The sequence below is a fragment of the Pseudonaja textilis genome, chromosome 1 (assembly GCF_049901715.1).
Source record: "Pseudonaja textilis isolate UNSWEBS1 chromosome 1, rPseTex1.2, whole genome shotgun sequence".
Classification (NCBI taxonomy): Eukaryota; Metazoa; Chordata; class Lepidosauria; order Squamata; family Elapidae; genus Pseudonaja; species Pseudonaja textilis.
Window position 1 is genome coordinate 92060181 of NC_141990.1, and position 22128 is coordinate 92082308.

Consider the following 22128-nt stretch of genomic DNA (forward strand, 5'->3'; position numbering starts at 1 on the left):
GCTTCCAAGTTTGTACATTACACGCCTCCACTCCAGGGAATTGGCACAGTTGCTATAACTGAGATGGAAGAAACAATGGTTAGTTACTAGAAAATGCCAAATCCTATGAAAAAGCAACATTGAGATTATTAAAATTAAGATTTTAATACATGTTTATAATATTAATATTACTTTTATGCCCATTTTCCAATTACATTGCAGCTGGGATTTTTCTTGAGATGCAGATTCTTTGGTAGTGCTATATGATAAAAGGTCTATGGAGATTCTCAGTCTTCCAGGTCATGGTTACCTCAAAAGGTGTTTTTTCAAAAGGCATCTGGGCTAGGTTTTTTTCCCTTGAGGAGGATGTTTCGTTCCTCATCATTCTTGGATGAGAGGCAAAATGTCTTCCTCAAGAAAGGAACATAGTCTAGTTGCCTTTTGAAAAAGCATTTTTGAGACATTTAAGATGCCATGGTTTATTTATTTATTTGCACCCAAGGCATGCATTAATCAGCAGTGTTTTGTTTCCTGTGATATCTTGCTGTTAATTAACAAATGCAGCCATGGGCAATGGCAGGTGATAGTTGACATCACTTGCAAGAAATCTCTTTGCACTTCTTTTTAATCATAATCAGTTTCACGCCAAGGCAGCTATCTCTTTTCCTATATGAGAAGCATAAATCACATACTGAAAATGAAGGGTGGGCAAGATTTTCTAAGTCAGGTGGATAAATGTTGGGATCCAGCCAGGTTATAAAATCTCATTCATGCGTACCATTTTAGGGCAAGGATAAGAAAAAGCCAAGTCCAAATCATCATAGTGAACTCATTCAATTTCAAGACCAAGTTAATTTAACTAGGAGATTACTTGTGTGTAATAGCATGGAAGCCAAATATCAGGTAATTCCCAAAGCCACTTGACCTTCATACTAAAACTGAAGTAGGAAGAAAAAGGAATGTGGGTATCCAAATTAACTCTTATCATTATTATAGTTAATAATATAGTTTTTGAAACAAGGTACTTCAACTTGAAGTGAAAACTCTAGACTAGAATGTAAGTAGGTGCTAGTTTTGTTATACAGTTGAAAATATGGCTAGATTAAAAGGGAACTGTTGACATTTCATTAAAACAACACTGCAAAATCTGACCAGATCAAGAGAAATCCTGCTTAGTTTTTAGTTGTCAGAATGCAATTGATTACCTGTATTCAAAAACAAATTCCTATCTGCTGCCCTGTTAGCTTGTGAGGAAAAAAAGAAATAAATGGTCTTTCACAAAATAGAATAGTGTTAACACTAATTGATTGAAATTAATTTTCCTAATTTGTAATAACTCCATTCGGAGAATTATTCTGTCCATAGCTTATTTAGGGTTCTTTCTCATGGTTGAAGTGTAACCCATCTGTCTTTATAGCGGTACACAATCTGCCATCCTTAGTAGCCATTCCTATTTTGATGCAGGGCATGATGCCAATGAATGAAACTGTCCTTATTGTACAGGAATAAAGCCCAGATAGACAGTAGCATCTGAGGGAGAAACTCGGGATTGGCCTACCTTGACAGTCTTGGATATAAGCGGGAAGGAAACATAAATTCTATCAGGCTTTCAAGATTCTGTTGTTATGGTTTAAATAAAATAGAGTTCTAATGTTTCTTGTGGTGGTTTGTTTCCTGACCTGATCTACCTCAGATAGCTAACACCTATTCAGTGTATAAGGCCCATTAAGACAGGCATTATTGGAGTCCCCTATGAAAGTCAATGTGGGCTAAGATTGGCAAGGAGGCAAATTTGATAGTGGTCAGACTAGTAAGTGTTTTGTCTCTGTGCATTTGAAAAGAAAGTGACAGAAGTTAAGCTCCATTTTAGAGATGAATTGTCTGCTAAACCCATATCTGGACGAAGCTGGAGACAGATTTAGTGCTATTCTAGAAAAGCACTAAACTCATGTTCAGTAGGTGAGCAATCAGAAGCAGCCTGCCTGAATGACAATTGACAGACATTATGGGGACTGTACCACGAAGCAGCAGATAGATAGATAGCTATCCTGCAATACCTCCCCTCCTGTCACTACCACAGGCTAGCTGCTGTTTAAGGGTGCTCCAAGAAGCAGAATGAGGGATTGAGTCAGAGATCTGGCAGAAATGAGGGTGAGGGGGACCCAACTTTAAAGAACCAGGCTGTTCAGCTGCCCAAAGCACAATAGCCCTTGAAGCCAGTGCCTGGGAATCGGGAAGAATGCATACTAATATTAGCCTAAGGTCAACTAGTAGATATGGGTCACCTTGCTGACAAAATAGTCAGCCAGGTTGTATCTCCTGCAAAGCGGTGTCAAGATAAGAGCGATATAATAACCACCCTAGTGGGTACTATTAACAACGATTCAAGACTGTCTTGGGAATGGTTTGGGGAACAGAGAAAGACCGCATTATGAAAACAGACCAGAAAAACGTTAGAGCATGTTTGTGTCCATAACAAGTGAATAAACTCAACCTTGGCGCTCACTGACTGTGAGAGAAGAAAAATGAGCGATATTGTTTTTCTGCTTGTGGAAATTCTATAAATTCAGATATTGTGTAGAAATTATTTATCCTTTGTCCAACCCTAAGGAATTCTTGCCCACTCTGCTGATAGCATTGTGCCTGTTCTGCCATTCCATCAATCCATCAGCTAGAGGAGTTAATTGGATATTCCCCTGTACATTTAGTAAAGTGGCCTTAGTTTATTAGATAAAACATTTCTAAAGAACAGCATACTTTTCTCCATTTACAAAGCAGACTGTGTGACAATGTTCAATTACAAGAGGGATTAAAAAGTCATCAGTGCAAATGTCCGATTTGTGTGATCTCCCACCTCTGTTCTTTATTATCTCAGTGTTTTGCTTCCCCCACCCCCACCCCATGATTTGTCAGTCACTGGAAGATTTCCGTTATGAGAATGATATAAAGCATAGAACAGCTGTATTACCAAGGTTTTGACAGAAAGTATTCTGCTATCTTGCAAATAATAGGGCTATCTAACGCTTGTCTTTGCAATATGTTTACTGAGGCTTCCATTTCTTTTGTGCCTTCGCTTCAGAGCCTTGGAGTTCTTCAGTCTGGAATTTCTAATATGAATCACAAAATCCAGTGAACATAATTCTGATAAGACTGTGGTATTAAATATTCAGTTCTTAAAACATTTTCTTCTTCCTTCTTTTTATGTGTTATATACTGTAATGATGCACTTAGGGATACTGTATCTTTTACCTTAGGTATTATTTGCCTCATAAAAGAATGGGTTGAAAAAATACTTTACAGAAGAAAAAGTAGTCATCCAATATATTGTTATACCTTATACCATATTGATAATTATATACAAGCTTCTAAATTGACCCTTAGAGATAAAAGCTAAAGTCCTTTTGAATTCACTTGATTCCTGGTGACTTCAGGGGCACATCCACGTAGCTTCCTCAGCAAGAGTGTGGAATTGGTTGACCACTCCCTTCTTCTGGGATTTTTTTTTTTTCATGACTTCCCAGTTTTGCTTACCACTTTGCCAATCTTGTAGAACTTAGCCAGGCCGCACCCTGCCGAGCTTCCAAGCCTGACCAGATCAACCAGACAGTGCCGCCTGCTAAGACACTCTTTAAGAGATGCATGGAAGCATGTAATATAAGGATGAACGTATCCCATTTAAAGAAAAAAAACCTAAACAAAAATCTTGCTTCATGTCAGTCTTCCGATTAAACTGTGACTGCATGAAGAATATAGTAAGTATTGGAATGTTGTCTAAGTATAACTTGTAATATTGTCTATTGGTGATAATTGGGGAACACTGACCCTGGAGGTCTGGTGGTGATAGCAGCAGCAATAGTCTTAAAACAGTGGTGTAAGGCGGTTAGTGTGCAGTGCTGATGGCAACTAGTTTCTGCTGTTTATTCTGGCCTTTTTTCTTCTTCGGTTGCATTTTGTTTTTTTTCTCTGGATCTCTGCCCTGCCTTCTGGATTCTTGGTCTCTGTTTTCCTGACTGGTTTCTTTGCTTTCGTCTCTCTTTGGTTTTTTTCGTCTGTCCCTTTTTCTTTCTGCAATAAAAAACTACATTATGTTACAAGGTACATCATTTATTTTTATTTATTTTATTTTTTATTTTATTTGTCAATAGCTTACAAGATAATAAATGTAAGTATAAATACAGGAAATGGGTACGAATAATTGGGGACAATAGGACAGGGATGGTAGGCACAATTGTGCGCTTATGCACGCTCCTTACATACCTCTTAGGAATGAGATGAGGTCAATAGTGGTTAGTTTGAGGGAAAAGGAGTGTTTGAGGAAGTATGATTAGTTTCTCTTATTCTGGTATTCTCAAACCCTGAACTCTTAAATAAAGAAAAACTTCTGACATTGGCCTCTTCCAACAACAAGATTAAGAAGATCTGGAAATATAGAGAACTCAGTCCATTGTCAACATTTTGACAAATAATTCAAAATATAAATTATAGCCACTGCCTTTTCATTTTAAAGTGCTTTAAGAGGCATTATGTACAATGTCATCACATATTATTTTTATATAAAAAGCCTTTAGATTACTATAGTTACAAGTCAAAATTGTTCAGTATATCATATATTATAATCAGATGAGTAAAACTACAGCCTTAGCTTTGTTCCATATATTTTAATAATTAGCAATACTTTACAATTGTGATGATGTTTGTAAGTGTCTTTGCTATGGGGAGTAAGCCAGAATTTAAAATCAAACAGTAATAAAACATTTTTATTTATTGCATTTATGCCATATCTTGCTTCTCTGGAATACTGATCTACATAAATGGCAAGGACTCTTCCCTGATTTTGTTCACACAGCACTGAGAAAGAATAACTGAGCCAAAGACATGGAGAGCTCCACGACTGAATAGGGACTTGAATTTATATTTTGCCAGTTAGTTGTCGAATCATAAAGTTGGAAAGGCCATCATATCTACTCCCTTGCTCAGTGCAGGAATCCAGATTACTCTAGAATCCATGCTTGAAGACATTCAGAGAGAAGGAACCCATTATTCCATTGGATAATGGATTCCACCATCTAACTGCTCTTACAAAATTTTTGCTATCTTTCAACCAGAATCTGTCCTTTAATATTAAATTAGTATTCTTTGTCCTGTCTGGAATAAACCAGAACAAATTTTGACTGTTGTCTATGTCAAGAAACTTTCAAATGCTCTCTGGAATAATTCAGAATAAATCTTAAATATTTGAAGGGTTCTCTTCCCTTCAGTCTTCTCAAGGTTCTTTCAGTCTTCTTCATCATATTAGTTACCAGCTGTAAATCATCCTTATCTGCATTTCAGAAAAACTATGTAGCAGAAATTTATTAAAATCTTGTGGCTAAGAAATGGACTCAGCATTTAAATAGAATCTGACCAATGCAGAATACTGTAACTGTTAATTCCAATTATTTTGAAATTACATTTTATACTTTATGTAATAGAATTATATTTGCCTTTTTTGCTGCCATATTATGCTGCTGAATAATATTCAATTTGCAACCAACTATTCCAAAATCTTTTTTTATAAATAATATTACCAAGCCAGATATCTCTGTCCATAATACATGCATGTAATTTTTGTCTTCCAAATGCATGTTTCTGTTGTCTATTTTATTAAATTATTTTTCAACCTATCTAACCTATGAAGTATATCCGTGAAATCTCTTTCTCAAAATCCCATCTAACTTTGCATCATCTGCAAATAAACATCCCTTCCACTTCTTTAAGTGATTAAGAAAATATTAAAAAATAAACAATCTATGGCTGAAGCTTGTTGGAACTCAGCCGCAAACAGTGGCTCCAGTTTGATTAGGAACTGTTGATGATGTCTTTTAGTACAACTTTTGGAACAACTGTATGTCCACATAATTGTTAATGCCATCCAGCTTAGGTTACTCTTGGGTGCTAAACAGAATGTCATGGAATGTATTGTCAAATCCTGGAAAGGAATGTTAAGAGATCACCTTGAATTGGATTTTCAAAGTTGATGCCAGTCCTTAAGTAGGTCAGGTGAAGAAACAAAAACCACAAGGCAGTGGTTCTCAGCCTGTGGTCCGCGGACCCTGGGAGGGCTGCAATGCCATCACAGGGGGTCTGCAAAGGCTTGAAGAAATGTTATGATTTAAATCTTAAGTTTAGTTTGGGGGTCCGTGCTTACCACAAAAGGTCCATGGTGAACAAAAGGTTGGGAATCACTACTATAAGAATTCCTGGAATGCTACTTTCTTGTTGTGGGGTATAGTAACAGAATCTTGAAAACCTCCCTTCCAAAGGACATCTCTACTTTCCTTTACATATGCTTTGCTTAGGCCAAGATATGTTCTTACAACCTATTAAGGAAATTATCTAATTAAAATAAATGAAATGAGGTTAAGACTTGACAAAGCCAAGGCCAGGACTTTGAACTTGTTAAGTATTAACCACTCTATACTTGCTCTTTATGAAAGTGATAAATACAACTAACATAATTATAATCTGATACTAAAGTTGAGCATATTCTCTTTTTAGTTCCGTAACTATTCCAATGGACTCTGGACAAGGAAGAATGAATAAACTAAACTGACTTAAAAATTAGAAGAATAATTTACAATGTGATTAATGCAGTTGGAGAAAATGTGAATGCAGATTTCTTCAAGTGCTCAAAATAAAATAAAAAACTGCTGTAATTCTGAATAGATTTGTAATGCATTGCACTTAGTTATGTGAGCTAAAATTCCACTAGGGGGCACCCTTGTGCTTTTTAAATTCATCTTTTGAAATGCCTTCAAATAAAGATTTTTCTAAACCGAACATTGTAAATTTCATTTTTTTTTTGGCGACATGGTCTGTTCTGATTCTGAGTGAATGAATTCTGTGTTCAGTTTCATTTTTATGGTGTTTGTGTTCTCTGACTCCATCTGATTTATCAGACAATGCAATCATAAAGGGACAGACATAAGACACACAATGTAATGTTGTCTTATAGGTTATGCTATATAACCAAGTATGAGTGAGAATAAACAGGTGCAGTGCTATCATATTTTATGATACAAGAATGAGAAGATGGACAGAATTATGCACTAGACACTGTGATTTAATATTTATCCAATATTATGGGCCTTCAAAGGTAAGAGTTTTTTTGATAACAGTTCTTTTTTTTCTTAAACTAAAGTGTTGTAAGGAAAGCATTATGCTCAAAAATAAGCTAATCTTACTTGACAAATTATATTTTCTGACTTTTTAATTAGAGGATTAAGAGGCATAATATGTTACTTGAAACTCTCTGATTTATTTACTTATTTATTTGCTTCTGCTTGGCTTTCCCTGCCTTTATCCTGAAAAAAATGGTTTATAATTTAGTCTGGACATGGTAGCAATTCTGGTTTGTGTGAAACCACTTACTTAGGTTGCATACCTGGTAGGACTTATAATGTCCATCTAACCAGGATATCTATTGTGGCACAAACAAGAAAGAAAAAATGTAACAATTCAAGAAGACATGCACCTGAAGAACCAGCTTTGCAAAGAAAGTACTGATATAATTCTTGATTACTACCCACAGGTCACTTCAAACCACTTACATTCCATTAATGCAGAATTATGCATATTTCTAGCATCTTTTTCTCATTTCCAATAAGCATGACCAATTTTTTAGAGACAGGTCAAATTTCAAATACCCTGAGGCTGAACTTGACAGATCCTGGCCAAAACAAAATTTAAGGATTCCATCCCTCCCATTACAAGGTATCTGTTCAGACCTTTTAATTTCCTTTGTCAACAAATAGTTCTAGCTTCTTATATTTTACGTGTATGGAGATTTGTGTTTTTATTGAAGAGCAAATGTCAGACTCCCTGCTTTTGAGAAATGTTCTCATGATGGGAGTGTTTTTATTAGAACAGTCCCACAGGTATAGGAAGTAGAATCTATATTTTCCAAATGATAGGGTTTTTTCGATATTGCAGTTCTGAGTATTAATTGCATAATATTATTACAGTAATGATACAAGGGAGATCAAGGTGAGGGGGTATAGGATTGAGTCAATGGCAGCCAATAACTTTCATGTTTGAAAACCAGACTTCCCAGTTTTGTGTCCAGTCATCTCCAAAATGCTTGTTAGTAGGTATACAATTCCTAACCTTTAACACAATGTCCCTGCAAGTAAGATTGTCTTTGCACATGAAGCCACCCATTTATAAAACATGAACTTGTAATCAAGCTGTTGTTTATGCAGAATAGTAATACTTATATGGTCAATACTCTTGAAACTTATATTAAACATGATGGAATTTTGAAAAGTTCTAAAATATAATAGTGGGATTTGCTGCTTAAACAATCTGTGCATATATATGTCTTGTATATAATATAAGATAGGGATGATATATGTATATAGTATGACTTAGGATCAGGAATTTTGGTATAAATAGTTGTAACTTCTTTTTGGCCTTCTACAGTTTAGTGCCTCCTACAAGAATCCCTTGAGGTCACAGTTGTTCTTTATGAGACGTTAGTTCAGCTGGCAAAGGCGTTTGAGTAAACTAGGAATACAAATGTGATGCTGCCTTATGTCAGAATCGCATGTTTAGTCTGCATTTCAAGAAATAATCAGGAAAAGTTATACATGATAAGGTACAGATGCTCCTATCCCACAGATATCTAAATTATTTCAAATACAATATTATAGTAAGAGAGCAGCCAAATGAAATTATTTGATTTCATGTTTAAATGATTTTTAATTCAAACTGTTTCTTTAAAAAAATGCTTTAAAAAAATCAAAGTAGTTTTATCCCTCCAATAAAATACACATATTTCAAATAATTTGTAATGTAATACAGGTTTCTCTTATGCCAATAACACTTTTGTTTCCATAATTGTAGGATCTTAAGAAATAGGAAATATAAAGTCTAATATCATCCCCCCAAAGTCTGATGATATTTTTGGGGGGGGGGCTAGACGAATAATGCATGCATTGTCTAGCAAACTAATATATTAGATATAGGCAAGCTACTGTGACCATAGCATTTGCAAAGCACGCGACTCCATCTGAGTTGGGAAAATAAGTTAAACTTTATGTGGGAAAAAAGATAGAAAACCTATTTCCTCTTTATCAAGAGAAGACTATTTTCTAATGTCCAACATAGATACAGAGAATTAGAAAACAAAATATAGCCTATAAAATCATGGTTAAAGATAAAGCCACATCTATATATAATAAAAATATTAAAACCAAAATATAATAAAACCAAAAAAAACAGTTACCATAACTAAACTTAATTCCCCCTTTCCCAGCACTTGGGGGGAAAAGCCAGGTCTTGATTGCTTTTTGGAAGTTTAAAAGGGTGGGAGCCAGTCAACTTTTTTGGGGGGGGATATTACATAGGGCAGGGGCTACCTCAGAAAAGGCACACTTTCTGAATTCTATAACATGGCAACATTTAAGGGAAAGGACTATTTTCTAATGTCCAACATAGATACACATAGATATACATAGATACCCAAGTGCTGGGAAAGGGGGAATTAAGTTTAGTTATGGTAACTGGTTTTTTTGGTTTTATTATATTTTGGTTTTAATATGTGTATGCATGCTGATTGTAACTGATCTGGAAGTCGGGCAGATGTCCTTAGGGAGAAGCAGTCATGCAAATAACCTGATCCCATGTCATATAGAGCTTTAAAGAAAGTAATAATCAGCTCCTTGAATCCCACCCAGAAAGAAACTAGGAGCCAGGTGGGCTGGCCTAGAAATATCCTTCACTTTGTGTGTTGCTGATTCTGTACTAATTGGAACTTTCAGTTGGTCTTCACAAGCAGCCCAACATAGACTACATTGCAGTAATCCAACTAGGAAATAACCAAGGCACAAGAGACCATGTATAACAAGGGCCCTCTGTAGCTGAGAACCAGCCACCCTAACTTTTCCTTAAAAAGGAAGGTTGAAGAAACCAGACAAATGGTATCTAACACTGTTGGGTTCAAGGATGGCCTCTTAAGAATTGAATGGCCCACTGCTTCGTTCTAGGCAGGTGATACCAATGCCTCCCACACCAAAGCATTAACCAGTGGTTACTACATGCTACCTCCTGAGAGGCCTTGTCCAAGCAGGAACGCAGAACATAGATAGCCAAGCTCACAGCCATGAGAACTCTGTCTACTTCCTTGGGTTCAGTTGGCTTCCTCTTCAAAGATAATGGGGTTCAGAGATTAAAAATCTAGACTTTTTTTTCATTGAAAACTAACACTGACTAGTCAGATAAAGCAGATGAATGGACATCCAGTCACAGTTCTTTGCATTGGTTAAATGTGCTATATTGATATTTAATGTGTAATAATGTCTACATTTGCACCAGGCCGTATACCCTGACATGTAACAAATATACAATACTGAGTCCCCCTCCTTTTTCATGTATGAGCAACACAAAAATACCCTTAGTAAGGCACATAATGAAAAATGAATCACACACCATTATATTTTAAAAAAAACCATCACTTTTAAAGAAAGTGCAGCCACATTTTTATTATAAACAAAACGAAAAAGAAGAAAGGCAACAAAAAGATATAATAAACCATGTAGAACACAATTTGGCACCTGGCAAAGCCCACAACTTTGCCCGGTGCAAAGAGGAGCATTTTGACAGCAACGTTTACTGTTCTCTTTTTAGGGCCTTCCCCAGTTGGGCTGCGGAAGCCTGTAGGATTTATATTGCGAACAGCTTGAAACAGGCATTTCGAACTCCTTTTTTATTTTTTGTTTGCTACTGTTGCTGCTATTACTGCTGCTATTGCTGCTACTGCTGCTGTGCCACAAAATACTAAATTGCAAGCACTGAGGCAATGGAATGGCACCACTTATTGTTAAGACTAAATGGGATATATAGTTTTTACCACGATTAGTTGAATATTACTTATTCTAGTTACTAGGATATACTGTATGTCAAATGTTAATTCCAATGATACCCTGTGCACTAAAGTGATGGTAGAGAGTTTAAACTTTAGGATAACATGTCTTGTTCTAGCCTAAAAAGCAAAATTGATAGAAGTAAGATCAGTATAATCATTATGAGAAAGAAAAGCCACAACAGCTATTTCATGGGAATCTAAACTATAGTAATTCGTTCTGCTTGGATTTGAGTATTCAGCTTTGTCTTACAATATACGCTACAAATAAAATTCTACTGTCCTATATCCTCCCTTTTTTTCTTCCTAAAACTGTGAGTGCTATTAGGCATGCAGGAAACCATAAACAGCCACATTACACATTTCATAGTGTATTGGATTCCAAATAATTCTGTCCTCAAAGCCTATTATGGATTAGCATGCTAATGATTTGTCCAGAGATTCAAAACACACTAGTATTTCTTCATATAGCCTACAATACTTGTGTCTCTGTGATTCCTCACTAATGAATGCAATGTGCTTTAGATATACCAACCCTTTTTAGAATTTTTGTGTGTGATATATAGGCTTTTTAAGATCAAGGGTAAATCTAGTCTAATTTATATTTAAAATATGAACACCCAATTATGCTTATTTCTCTATTTAATTATCAAGAATCACTTCCTGTCTATTTGACACTGCTAATATACAATAAAAGTACAATTTGTTTAATATCAAAACAATAAAAAGAAACAGAACCATTCACTTCAATAAAGTCCAAAATCAAAGTTGCAGTTAGAAAATAAAACAGGATCTTATACCATTAAAAGTTTGATGGACCAGATTAGAGTTGACCATCTAAAATTTGTAAAGTGGAGCTAATTTAATTTTAATTTAATTTAAAGCAGAGCCAAATTAATCATGAAGGAATGGAGCAGGGTAGCATAGTTATTCTAGATTCAGACTGTCTTCAATGTCTTCATCTCATCTCATGATCTTTCAGCCTAATTTACCTCACAGAATTTGTGCAAAATGTGTGTGAGAAATTGAATTTTTAAAACAGGCAGTAGCTCAATGCAACATAATAAATAAATAGAAATATTTATGAAAATTCATAAATAGTGTGCCCAATGTTTGGACTGTTCTATTTGGCTGCGAAGATCTAAACAATCTCTGGATGGCAGCAGATACAAAACACTCTAAATCTTTGTTTCTATCTAGTACCTATCCAGAGTTTTGCAGTCCAGATCTGGTAACCCTAATTATATGATGAAATTATAATAAATTGTAGGTAAGCCATTATCCATATTTCAATGTTCTAGCATTTGCATCACTCACTAGTATTTATTAATTAATGCACATTTCTAATCAACTATTCATTTTATAAATTAATGAGTTAAATTCCTAAATTATTCTGGAACCAACGGCACTGTTCCCATACACTTGTAATTGGGTAAGTGGCAGAGGTGGTATTCAGCAGGTTCTGATCAGCTCTGGAGAACCAGTAGCGGAAATTTTGAGTAGTTCAGAGAACTGGCAAACACCACCTCTGACTGGAGATTTTACAGTATCTGTACCCTGCCATGCCCACCAAGCCATGCCTACAGAACTGGTAGTAAAAAAATTTGAATCCCACCACTGGTAAGTGGAGAGCAGCAACTTTATGTATGATATGAGAACACCAAAAAACAAATAAGAAACACCATCAGCTAAGTTTCCAGGAGATTGAATTTAGCCCCATTTACTACCTATAGTAACATGCCTAATTAGATTATCTAATTGCAATGTAGGTACTGGCATTGTTCCATTTGATGGAGCTAATTTTCAAGAGTTGACCAATGCTTCTTTGGTGACTGTGTTTAGATATCTGATGCCATCTGAAGAAAGCGGTTGGGATTGCAGTATTCTCAAAAAAGTACTTAGTTGGTTTACAGTACTTACTGTGTACTGCCAGAATCATCAGTGATGCAGTTTGACTGATTTAATGACTGAGTGAGTTAAGCATCTTATGGAAATAGGGCCAGTTGCAATATATCTTTGTACTTAAAACGCTAATATATGATACAATTCTTCTGCATTTATAAGTGCAGTTTGGTTACCAGTAATGTAATAATATACTACTTAAACAACTGCTGTGGAGTAACTATTTCTTAATAAGTCTCCAGTCTCAATTTGCCTTGAATAAATGTTTTACTGGATGCAACTGAATGTGCTATTGTTAGTTGCTATAGGGATACACACAAATAGTCCAAATAGCATGTGTTATGTAGAAACATATTTTTTCAATTTCAAACATGTCAGTTAATACCTATTAAACATAAAATTGTTCATAAAAATCTCTCTCTCTATCTTTTGAAATGTATTTTTATGCACCACTTGGAGCTGAATCCCTCCCTCTGAGCTGCAAAATTGGAATTCATGTGTAGATAAGACTGGCTGATTTTTCTTCTGATTTAAATTTGATGTATTATAAAATTGGGTTATATATAAATACCTTAATCCTTTGTTATTTTCCGGTTTTAATGCCAAATTAATCATTTGCTACATGGTTTTTGCATCATTGTCCCATGGTTTTATGTTTAATTTTAATATTTTCTTCCAGGAGCACTCTGGATTGGTTACCAGGACCAGAGGTTTTGACTTTTGAGCTTTTGGACTTGTGCTGGAATTCATCCTCAGGAAACCTCTCTCTGGTAGAGTGTGTATTTTGGGTTATTCTATGTGTGGTATTTATATGGTGCCTGTGTGGTATGTCGCTTTTTAGATATAGATTGGGGTGCTGATGGCTGGGTACTAAGTCATTGACTGTTGTTTCCTTGTGCTGCCAAGTCCTCATCTCCTAAGTACTTGATATGCTGGATGTCAGGATTCCAGTGATCGCCCTAATTAAATCATGATCCAGAAGATTTATTAGGAGCAACATGTCTGGCATTAGCCTGTATGAAGCCTACTCTGGCATACGTAATTTACAGTCCCCTGTGACCCTGTTTCCTCTCTCCCCCCTGGGTGTGTCATAAATCAGATTCTCCAATGAAGCACGTTCAGGCTGGGTGTCATCAATCACATTCTCCAATTAAGGATTTTTGTGGGCAGAAGATTTGGTAGCTTAGTTACAATCTTTGTGAGATAAGTGTGGAATGTACTTCTGGTTTTAAAGTGCCACTCTGCTCCTCCAGATTTCCTCCCCACCCCTGTTTATGGGAACTCTAAAACAGGCATAGGAATGCTTTACGAGTTGACACTGGGGGTAAATCAGGAGTCCTGTTGATTGATGAGGGCCTGTTACTCAGGCTTCAATCATGTCCCTGGATATTTTTGTGCTTGTTCGTCCAACAATCTTAACAGCAAAACTGAATATATGTCCTTGTTTATTACAATGTGAGACTACCAATGAGTTTGGATCTCCTCATCCAACCACTCAATTGTGTTCTTGCAATCTGATAGTTAGCTTCCTCCCCATCTGTCCTATATAGTCACAAGAGCAATCCAGGCAGAGGATCTGGTAGATTACATTGGAAGTATCTCCCAGCTCCAAGGCACAATATAGGCGCAGAATAGTCCAAAGCACACACTCTGCCAGAGAAAAGTTCCCTGAGGATGAGCTCCAGAACGAGCCTGAAAGCTCGGAAGACAAAACCTCTGGTCCCAGTGACGGACCCAGATTAGATCCTGCAACATTATCCTGGAACACGTATATTCGCCTTTAACATTTTGTGTCCAATCAACAGGAATAAAGGTTGTAAATACTGTAAACAAATGAGACCTATTAAATATTTTTTTTAACAACTTTACCACTATATAGTATAAGATGAAGATTTGTTCTCTATTAATTCAGCCTTAAAGCTCATACAGGAAATACTAAATTACAATTTATTGTATCCTAATTGCTTAACTGTGTTTGAGTTGACTGTTAGTAATGTCACGACAATTTGATAAATGAGGTTTATATAAGGTAGGAGTCTAGACTAGATAATATTAACAGACTTTTGGACCTGATTTGAATAGTTTTTCCTATGCCTTCACTGACTTGGACACTTTCTAAGCCACTTCCTAATAAATGGAACTGACTGTACTTCGCCAGTCTTCCTTTCTAAAAACTATACTGAAGGTGATACTTGGAATAAGCAGTAGGAATTGAATGCCAATGGCTCAATACCACTTTGAAAGACTCCCATAAAGTCCTGGTTAATAACAGAGTAATAAATAAACTTTCCTGAACTTGGTGGTTAACAATGATCTAACTGAGTTTCTATGCATGGAAGTATTTCATGGAAAAATACTTTACCCATATTAAATTGTGCCATCATTATATTTAAAATGTCTATTCCTCCACGTGTTCTTCATACTTTGGCTGAGCTTAATTGAGGTGCTTATATATTATTTGTTTTTCTTTTCCTCCCTGCCCATCCTTTCTCTTCTACTTACAACATTTCCAATACTCAAACACTAAAATACAGTATTAACCAAAGACATTTCCATCCAGCTAATCACGTACTGATGCTAGTTTGTTACACTAGTGTAAGACATCATACTATCCCCTTTTTTGGGGTCCTGTTTTTCATTGGCATCTTTTCACACCGGTACACATGAGGAAATCATAAGTTTGCAAAGTTCAATTTTCTAAATGACATTGAGAATCATCATGAAAAAGCTATTTGTATTAAGCATTTTCAGTGCTGGTTGATGCTAGTTTTAAGTCACTTCAATGGAATCACCCAAAAATTAAGCAGCTGTACTGACAGTACAGAAAGTCCTTGAATTACAATAACAATTGAGCCCAAAATTTATGTTATTAAATGAAACATTTGCTAGGTGAGTTTTGCCCCATTTTACAACCTTTCTTGCCACCATTGTTAAGTAAATCATCATAGTTATGTTAGTAACATGGTTGTTAAATGAATTTGGTTTCCCCATTAACTTTGCTTGTCAGAAGGTCACAAAAGGGATCACATAACCCTAGGACACTGCAACTGTCATAAATATGAGTCAGTGGCCAAGCATCTTAATATTGATCATGTGACCATGGGGGTGGGTGGGAATGCTGCAACAATCATAAGTATGAAAAAAGTCATAGGTCACTTTTTTCAGTGCCATTGTAACTTTGAACGGTCACGAAATAAACTGTTGTAAGTTGACAACTACCTGTATTTAACAGTAAGGATATGAAACAACTTCAAAACTGCTGCACTTATAAAATGTTAATGATTGGGCATGCCTCTATATATTATGCTTAAGTGATTCAGAATAAGTGTATTGGAAAAATGCACAAAGTTGTATGCATACAATCTATTTACAAATTAGAACCTTCATGTGAAGTTATGCACATTCTGTTTATTATTATACAAAAATATGCATAACATTGCAATTCCTTATTATGGAACATCTAGTTTCTTATTGCTTACTTGTTTTAATTAATTCAACTTAATTAAGTTACTAATATTTGAAGAATAAAATTATTTTTTATAATTAAGGATAAAATTATTTAAGATAAAATAATGATAAATTAATAAGAACCATAAATATAAAAAAATCAAACTATGTACTCTGACCTGGTAAGCAGTTTAAAAGTATTTATTCTATAGTTAATTGCTAAACTTAAACTATATAACTAAATAACTTTTATTTAGAGAGTCTCAACATATTCAATATATATTTAAATAAATTGTTTACTTGCAGTATATTCTGCACAATGGCAAGTAACTGTGAACGTAAATTACAGCAGATGTCTCAGTTACATTTTAGCCCATCTTAAGAATGAGGGAAAGGAAGGACAAACATACAGAAAGTGTTAATGTAGTACATGATCAAATATGCTCTGAAAATAAAGGCAATTACTTTTTGTCAATGTTCAAACAGAAATTTGTGCAGAATCTGAGGATTTTCCTGGGTTTGGAAAAGTTTTCTTGATCTCAAGTGTTATCTTTAAGACTTTGTGGAAAGTACAGATGGACTTGGATAAAGATATTAAGAAATGCAAGAGAAATGTTAGTGGAATTCTGATAGATTAAATGGTTAAAAGATAGTTCTGAGGTTCCATCAGTATACAATCATCTCTCCAGTAGTCAATATACTCTGCACACTTCAAAGAAGCCCACGAAGAAAGATATCAAGTAAAACTCTCTGCTTGGAACTCCTCTCCAGAGCAGAGTGCCTACAGAGTAGTAGACAAATATCTACTTTGTGGCAATAGCAAAAAAAAAAATCAATAATATCAAAGAAATGTGAAAGAAATTCTCAAGCTCCCTGAGAAAAAGGTAGCAAAACAGGAAGCATTTCAAAGAAGAAGGAAACTAAAGGACCAATTTTGATATAGAAATAATGTAAATTTAATCTGTAGCAAAATTACTGTCATGGATGATTACTGGGTAAGAAAATTGCATTAGACAAGAAGGATGAATATTCTGACTCAATTGTATTAAGACAGATTGGCAGCCTGAAACAGTTAATGCAAAAAGCATTTGGGGAGAAGCAGTTTTTGTCTAATCACCTTTTCCATCTATGTAATTTCATAAATGCTGACGTCTCTTCAGGGTTGCTATTTACATTGTATAAACTTAAAATTCATTACATTCATGCAACTAATATCACATAAGGCAGTTTGCCTCATCCTTAGGCATTTCTATAAATGGATATTTAATTTGATCCTAAGTGACCACTAGAATAATGGATTTTATTTTATCTACTACATTTCCTGTGCTATTTATTCATTCATTTGCTTTTTATGAATTTAAAAATCTATGAAGTAATTATTCCCTGAAACTTGGGTTATTGGGCAGATTAAAATTATAGTTAATAATATATCATGTGTCCAGATGTCCAGAACAATAACATAATTTTCCTTTCTTTTTGTCCCCCTATGTTGCATTTTAGTCACATTGATAATGCCAATTCAGCTAAATGTTTTTATATTGGGAACTCTCAACCTACTTTAAAGTGGTTCATATGAAGCAGAAATATGCTACATTCCTTGCAAGAGAAAGGAAAAAACATGCATTAAGAGGATTTGTTGGCAGAAAATAAGCAATTAAAAGCCCAATACTTAATGAATCATTTATAGTAGTAGAATTACAGTTGCAGTTCCAAGTTATGATGACCCAGCAGTGTAGGTAAAAATGTCAACATTGAGATACAACAATTACTGTCATGCTAATTTTGAATCCTCTACAGCCTATAAAGAAAGAGCATTAACTGTAATCATACTGATGTCATTCATAGGCTGTTGCTAGAAAATTATGCAGGAACAATATGCTCCAGCTGCAGAATCCCTAAGATATTTTATTTATTTGCTTTCTTATTTATTTCAGCATGTTATATTTATTTTCTGGGAGTGAAATATTTTATCTTCCTATCTATAAATATAATATTATCTAAAAGGGTTAACAGCCTTATTCTCGATTGCAAAGTACAATATTGCCATTACCCCAAGGGTTATGAAAGATGCATAGAGCTCCGGGCAAAATAAACTCTTTCCCACTTGTAGTGTTCCCATTATAGCACTATATGCCACGTCAGGTGCATGGCATATAGGTCCTTGTTTATAGGCTGAGTCAGCAGTGAACATGGGATCAGAGTGATAGGGTCAGATGGTGGCCCCTTATCTACATGCATCATGATGAAACCTGCTCCCGAAAGGGTGGAGTTTACAGTGTAATATTGCAAGGGACAAAAATTGCAAAGATTGCAGAAACTGCTGAGATAAGTTCATATGTTACTCTAGTTAACTTTTATGTAGACATTATTTGAGGAATCCAGAATTAAAGGATAAGCCTGTTTTGGGACTTGTTTGGCCAATTCCTATTTTATTTTTAATATTTTGTTCATGAGAGGGTTTTTTCTCTCCTTGCTCTTCTGATTAAGTGGACAAGGCATAAATCCAACCAGAAACAAGCCAAGAATCTGAAAAGAAACTATGCAACCTTATTTGTACACCACACTAAGTTGCTGTTGCAATCACTATAATATAACAAAAACATTATTTCAAACTGGCTAACAGCAGCAGATTATTTCAAGCCAAAACCCAGGACTATGATCATGATTTAACAAGGTGTCATCATAAAGGTGACAATGCAATTAATAGCTTATTAACAAATAAGCATGAAACAATGAAAGCTAAGTACAGTGAGCAAGCTACTTTTTAAGACTTCCAGCTATTTCTCCTTTTAATGGACCTCACAACGTGTCTTCAAATCTTAATTGCTACTAGAAAATTATATTATTATAAATAGACGAAACTGAACAGAAATGAATTACGCATTCATTGTTTCAAAAGAAACACTATATGAGTAGCTTATTTTTCTTTGTGTTACATTTTAATGATGTCTGCATCTGGGTGGTATCTGAGTAGATGCAAATAAAATCACCCAATATATTAATAATTTAAATCTATTTATATTATATCACATTGTCATTATGAAGAAACACAGTTATCATTAATGAATGGTTGGGCTATTGGAATTTAATTCAAGAGTGTTCTAGAAAGGCACCAAAGGACATTCTACTGGATTCTATGTACAAAATAAAGTGTCTTTGTTGTATTACTGTACTTCACCATATACTAATTATATGAATGTTCCTATTATTTCGAAGACCTTATTTAAACATAGCAGGAAATTATCCTAATCTTCTTCTGTTGGAGTGGAAGGGAGGAAGTGTCTCTGTCTTAATGAAGATGCCGAATTAAAAGCTCCTTTAGTCCCCTTCTATAGTTCCAAACTAAAATTCTTGACCATCGTAGTCTGAGGAATACCCATAGAAATTGAAAAATGCAGGCAGAATTTCAGAAGAATATAAAATACTGTTACTTCTTTCCACTCTCTGTCCTGGCTTTACAAATGGCAGAAGGTTAATTGGATGTTTTCTATTCTATTTATATTTGTGCTGTCATTTAAGAATTTTGCTGTATCATAATAAATGAATTAATAGTTTTCATATGTTCCTGGGGGTATTTTAGTTTCTGAGCAATAAAATCAGAAATAATAGCTTTTGAAAAGATAGCCTTTTCTTTATTACTATCATTCTATTACACCTGTAAGATAGCACTTGGTACATTCTATACTGCCATTTCACACTATGTTTGTGGGGATTATAGTGAAGCCTCATGTGGTGAATATTAAATATTAAATATTGTGTTTAAAGAAATCTTGTTAGATTCGATGAAATGGCAAAGTGAGTCTAAAAATAAAATTCTCTCCCTTTTCAACCTTTAGCAAAGAAGTATCTTCTTCAACCTAGACTAGAGACTTAGGTCAGAGATTATTCAAATTAAGAAATATATTTAATTTATGATACACACAGTCAAACTTTCTGCTGTGCATAAGAATTTGTGGCAAATAGTAGAAGACAATAGTGATCCACTTTCTGATTTGCACTTGTTTATTTTTTGGTTGACATGCAAGCAATTATATTCTTTCAGAGAAAAGTACTTGGATTCAAATTACAACCCACAAGATCCAAACATTCCAAATACAACTTTTGAGCATATGACTAACTGTTAACAATCTATTTCTCAGAGATGGTGACCTAACAGGTATACTCGACTTACAAACATTATTTAGTGACTGTTTGAAGTTATAATCACATTGAAAAGTTGACTTACAGCTGGTCCTCATTTATGACTGTCATAGCATCCCCACAGTCATGTTGTCAAAATTTGTGTAAATGGCAAGGTGTTTACAACAGTTGTAGATTTTGGGGATACATCATAACCATTTGTGACCTTCCCAGCCAATTTATGACAAGTAAAGTCAATGGGGGAGGCTGGATTTACTTAACAACTGCAGAAATTTGCTTAACAGCAAAATGAATGAATGAATGAATGAATAAAATTTGGCGTGACTCACTTAAAAACTGCCTTCCTTAGCAACACAAATTCTCTTCTCAATTATGATAATAAGTTGAGGACTACCTGTAATTGTCAATACTAGTCAATAGTAAAAAAAATTGTCCTATGCTATATACCAGGGGTGTCAAATCCGCTTGCATTGAAGGCCATGTCATGACATATTGCAATGCTTTTTGCCTTTGCAGAACCGGGGTGGGTGTGGCCTCTGCAGGCCATATCTGGCCTGCGGGTCGCCAGTTTGACAGGCCTTCTATTACCCAGTGAAATACCATGTGGCACTGTGCATCAGAAAGAGTTGCTACATGTATACAGAGGCCCTTCCATGAATACAGTCTGTCTCCTGGAAGGCAATGACTGCTTTAAAATTAACCCTGGAATTATCTTGAACATCTGCTTCTTCTTATAGCAATTGCCAAGTGAGAAATGGTATTTTATAGCTTGATCGCATCATGTTTTCCAATAGTATTTAACAAAAACATATTAATTGTAAGCAGATACATAGGCATATCACATAACTTCATATAGCTGAATTACTGTAAGTAATGAAGTAAAATTGATGGCAAACACAAAAACTATTTTTGCTTGCTGGAAGAGGCAAAGGCCATAAATCAACAATACCAACACATGTCAATTTTTTTTTTTATCAAAGCAAAACTACAATTAAGGCCTAACAAAAATGTTGGTGAAATAAACATTATATGGAATTGATTTTCATTAGATAAAAACTATTTGGCAATAATAATCTTAAGTACCTTTTCCTCCTTTCTGGCAATTCTTTTTTTGTACAACACATGTTCTTGTTTCACTTGTATGTGGGCATAATTTGCCCTTTGTTGAAGGAAGCTGTAGGATTTCTCTGACCCTTGTTTCATTTCCCCTTTTGAAACCACATGCTTTTCCATTCTTTGTGCAAGGACTCCACCGGCTCCATTCATTAATTTTACAATGAACTGTAACAAAAACATGATATCAATAAATATGGGTCAATAGCCAATGAGATACACCCATCTCAATGCATACCAGATATTTAGTCTGTAAATTAAATATTGAAAAAGTCTCTATATAAATTTGCATCATCTTAAATTACTCCTTCTGAAGAGCCAAGGGCTGTTTTCATTTGCTCAAATATGGCTGCAGTTCTTATTTGTTCAAAGCTCATTTTCCCACTGAGATGCAGACTCTTTATAGCATCACTCAACAATCACTGGAGTAATATAAAATCTGTCCTTATCGCAATAATGGATCTTATGGACCATAGAAGATGGTATAAATCAGAGAATCTGAAACAAACAAAAATCTTGAACACAACCAGTTTTCTATCATTAGAGCTTTGTCTCTTAATCAGGAATTTCAAGACTTCTTTTTAACTAATATGTGTCCTGAAGAAGTTCGAACCCTGCTGGCTATGAGTTACTAGTTGGAAAATGAG

At 35.0% G+C, this 22128-nt stretch overlaps 1 protein-coding gene across 1 annotated transcript in view; it reads right to left on the reverse strand.

Moving 5' to 3' along the window:
• Positions 1 to 125: 125 nt before the first annotated feature.
• Positions 126 to 22128, reverse strand: part of RSPO3 (R-spondin 3) — a 57146-nt gene continuing 35143 nt past the window's right edge. Inside the window, exons 4-5 of the mRNA XM_026705471.2 lie at positions 21452 to 21649; positions 126 to 4044 (exon numbers count right to left, since the gene is read on the reverse strand). Coding sequence (XP_026561256.1) covers positions 3860 to 4044; positions 21452 to 21649 — 383 coding nt within the window. The 3' untranslated portion in view covers positions 126 to 3859. The remainder of the gene's footprint in view (positions 4045 to 21451; positions 21650 to 22128) is intronic.